This window comes from Anarrhichthys ocellatus, unplaced genomic scaffold, assembly GCF_004355925.1.
Source record: "Anarrhichthys ocellatus isolate YVR2014 unplaced genomic scaffold, GSC_Weel_1.0 scaffold8813, whole genome shotgun sequence".
NCBI classification, from domain to species: domain Eukaryota; kingdom Metazoa; phylum Chordata; class Actinopteri; order Perciformes; family Anarhichadidae; genus Anarrhichthys; species Anarrhichthys ocellatus.
Window position 1 is genome coordinate 1 of NW_022288787.1, and position 1,594 is coordinate 1,594.

The window sequence follows — 1,594 nt, forward strand, 5'->3', positions numbered from 1 at the left end:
GAGTCCTGTAACATGAGCATGGCTCGAGCTGCACAAAAAGCAAATGAATAACTTCGCGACCAACAGTTACACAATCATTTTGAAGAATAATGCATTTCATGTTGTAGTTAAGTATTGTATTAAGACTGATCGTGTAGTGCCAGATACACACATAAGATATTATTTCCTACCATTCTCTTGCTCCTGCACATCAAAATCCGTAGGTTTTAATGAGTCGTTTCATGCTAAATCTGTTGGTTAAATGTTGCTGAAGGATGTGTACAATTATTAGCATGTTAGTTAGCCTGTGCTAGTCACTCTCGCCTAAGTTCGGGCTAGTTTGAGCATGTGCGATAGTCTTGTCTCCATGTACCCCACATGAAACGCAGGTTCATATTGCAAGGGTGCAGAACAGCCATCAAGTAATGACACCAAATATGTTGATTTTGACGACGTTTGCTACTAAAAATGTTGATTTTTAGTAGCAGAGTAGAAATGATTGAATGAAATACGAGAGTGAATATTGATTTTAATTTTGTATATATTTAAATACATATACACAGCATTCGGTCAGTCCTCGCCTAAAGATCAAGACGAAAAGAAACACGGTTATGAATTCAGAACAGTTCACTGTGCTGAGATGTCAGCTCTGACACCTGGTTATATTTTGTACTCACAGGTTTTTGGTCCAATGGTCGGTGTTAACAGATGTCCTACTGCAAACCTGCAAGGTTAAATTAATAACCATGTTTTTGTTTTAGTAATTCTCCAGTTTCATTCATGCAGAAAAAAAAAGTGTAGATGTACAAAGTTACCTTCACAGACGACACCAGCATCCTCAGAATGACCACAGTTGTGGGTTCCTAATCCTCTGTGTGTACAGTCTTTTAGTGATGACTCAGTTCCTGCACACTGAAGGTCATCCAGCCAGATTGGTCCACTGCCTTGTCCAAAGTGTGCCCTTCTTGGTGCTGACAGAGCCTTGCCACAGCCCAGCTGTTGACACACCACCCGAGCGTCATTCAAATCCCAAACGTCGTCGCACACCGTCCCCCAATTGCCGTTGTGGAAGATCTCCACTCTGCCAGAGCAGCTCCTTTTAGAGTTGACCAGTCTCACTGTAGTCAAATCTGGTTGAAGTGAAAGCAAAATATCCATCAATTCACATGCAAACAGAAGTATTGGGCAAAAGCCCCATCTCTTCAATGCAACTGTACTTGATCATTTGGCTTTATTATTAAACATTATCATCTCTTACATACTCTTCACACAGGATTCTTCTGAGGTAAATATGAGATATCTGCAAAATGTAGGATTCTATGACGCACCATATTTCATACAATGGATGTAAAGTAGGAGTAAAAGTAATAAGAGTGTAGGATGAAAAGAATGATGTTCATTAGTCTCATTTAGGCACTTGTTAGAAACCATCTTTAAGAAACTTTAAGGCTTCAAATTTCATGAGTGGGATATTTACTGATGTATTTTATGTCATAGAACAAAATGCTTGAATCTCTTCAGATTGTGTTAACCACAGACCTCATTTCAGGCATTTTACCAAAAACGCTTTCAAAAATCCCATTGACTTCCATTAGTCGAGAACTTTAACTCATTG

The 1,594-nt window shown here is 39.1% G+C and overlaps 1 protein-coding gene across 1 annotated transcript; it reads right to left on the reverse strand.

Annotated features, from left to right (window-relative positions):
* Window positions 1-490: 490 nt before the first annotated feature.
* Window positions 491-1,137, reverse strand: LOC116380783 (scavenger receptor cysteine-rich domain-containing group B protein-like). Its single transcript, XM_031842647.1, has 3 exons — window positions 793-1,137; window positions 657-702; window positions 491-560 (listed from the first exon to the last, which is right to left on the reverse strand). Exons 1-3 carry the CDS (start codon window positions 1,135-1,137, stop codon window positions 550-552), a joined length of 402 nt encoding a protein of 133 aa, XP_031698507.1. The 3' UTR covers window positions 491-549.
* Window positions 1,138-1,594: the final 457 nt, after the last annotated feature.

What these genes read in the sequence shown, in the direction of transcription:
- LOC116380783 (XM_031842647.1), bottom strand. Translation starts at nt 1,137, where the DNA reads ATGGATATTTTGCTTTCACTTCAACCAGATTTGACTACAGTGAGACTG. An exon ending in CTGGTGTCGTCTGTGAAGGT is followed by an intron (nt 703 to 792) that starts AACTTTGTACAT and finishes TAACCTTGCAGG; the next exon opens with TTTGCAGTAGGACATCTGTT.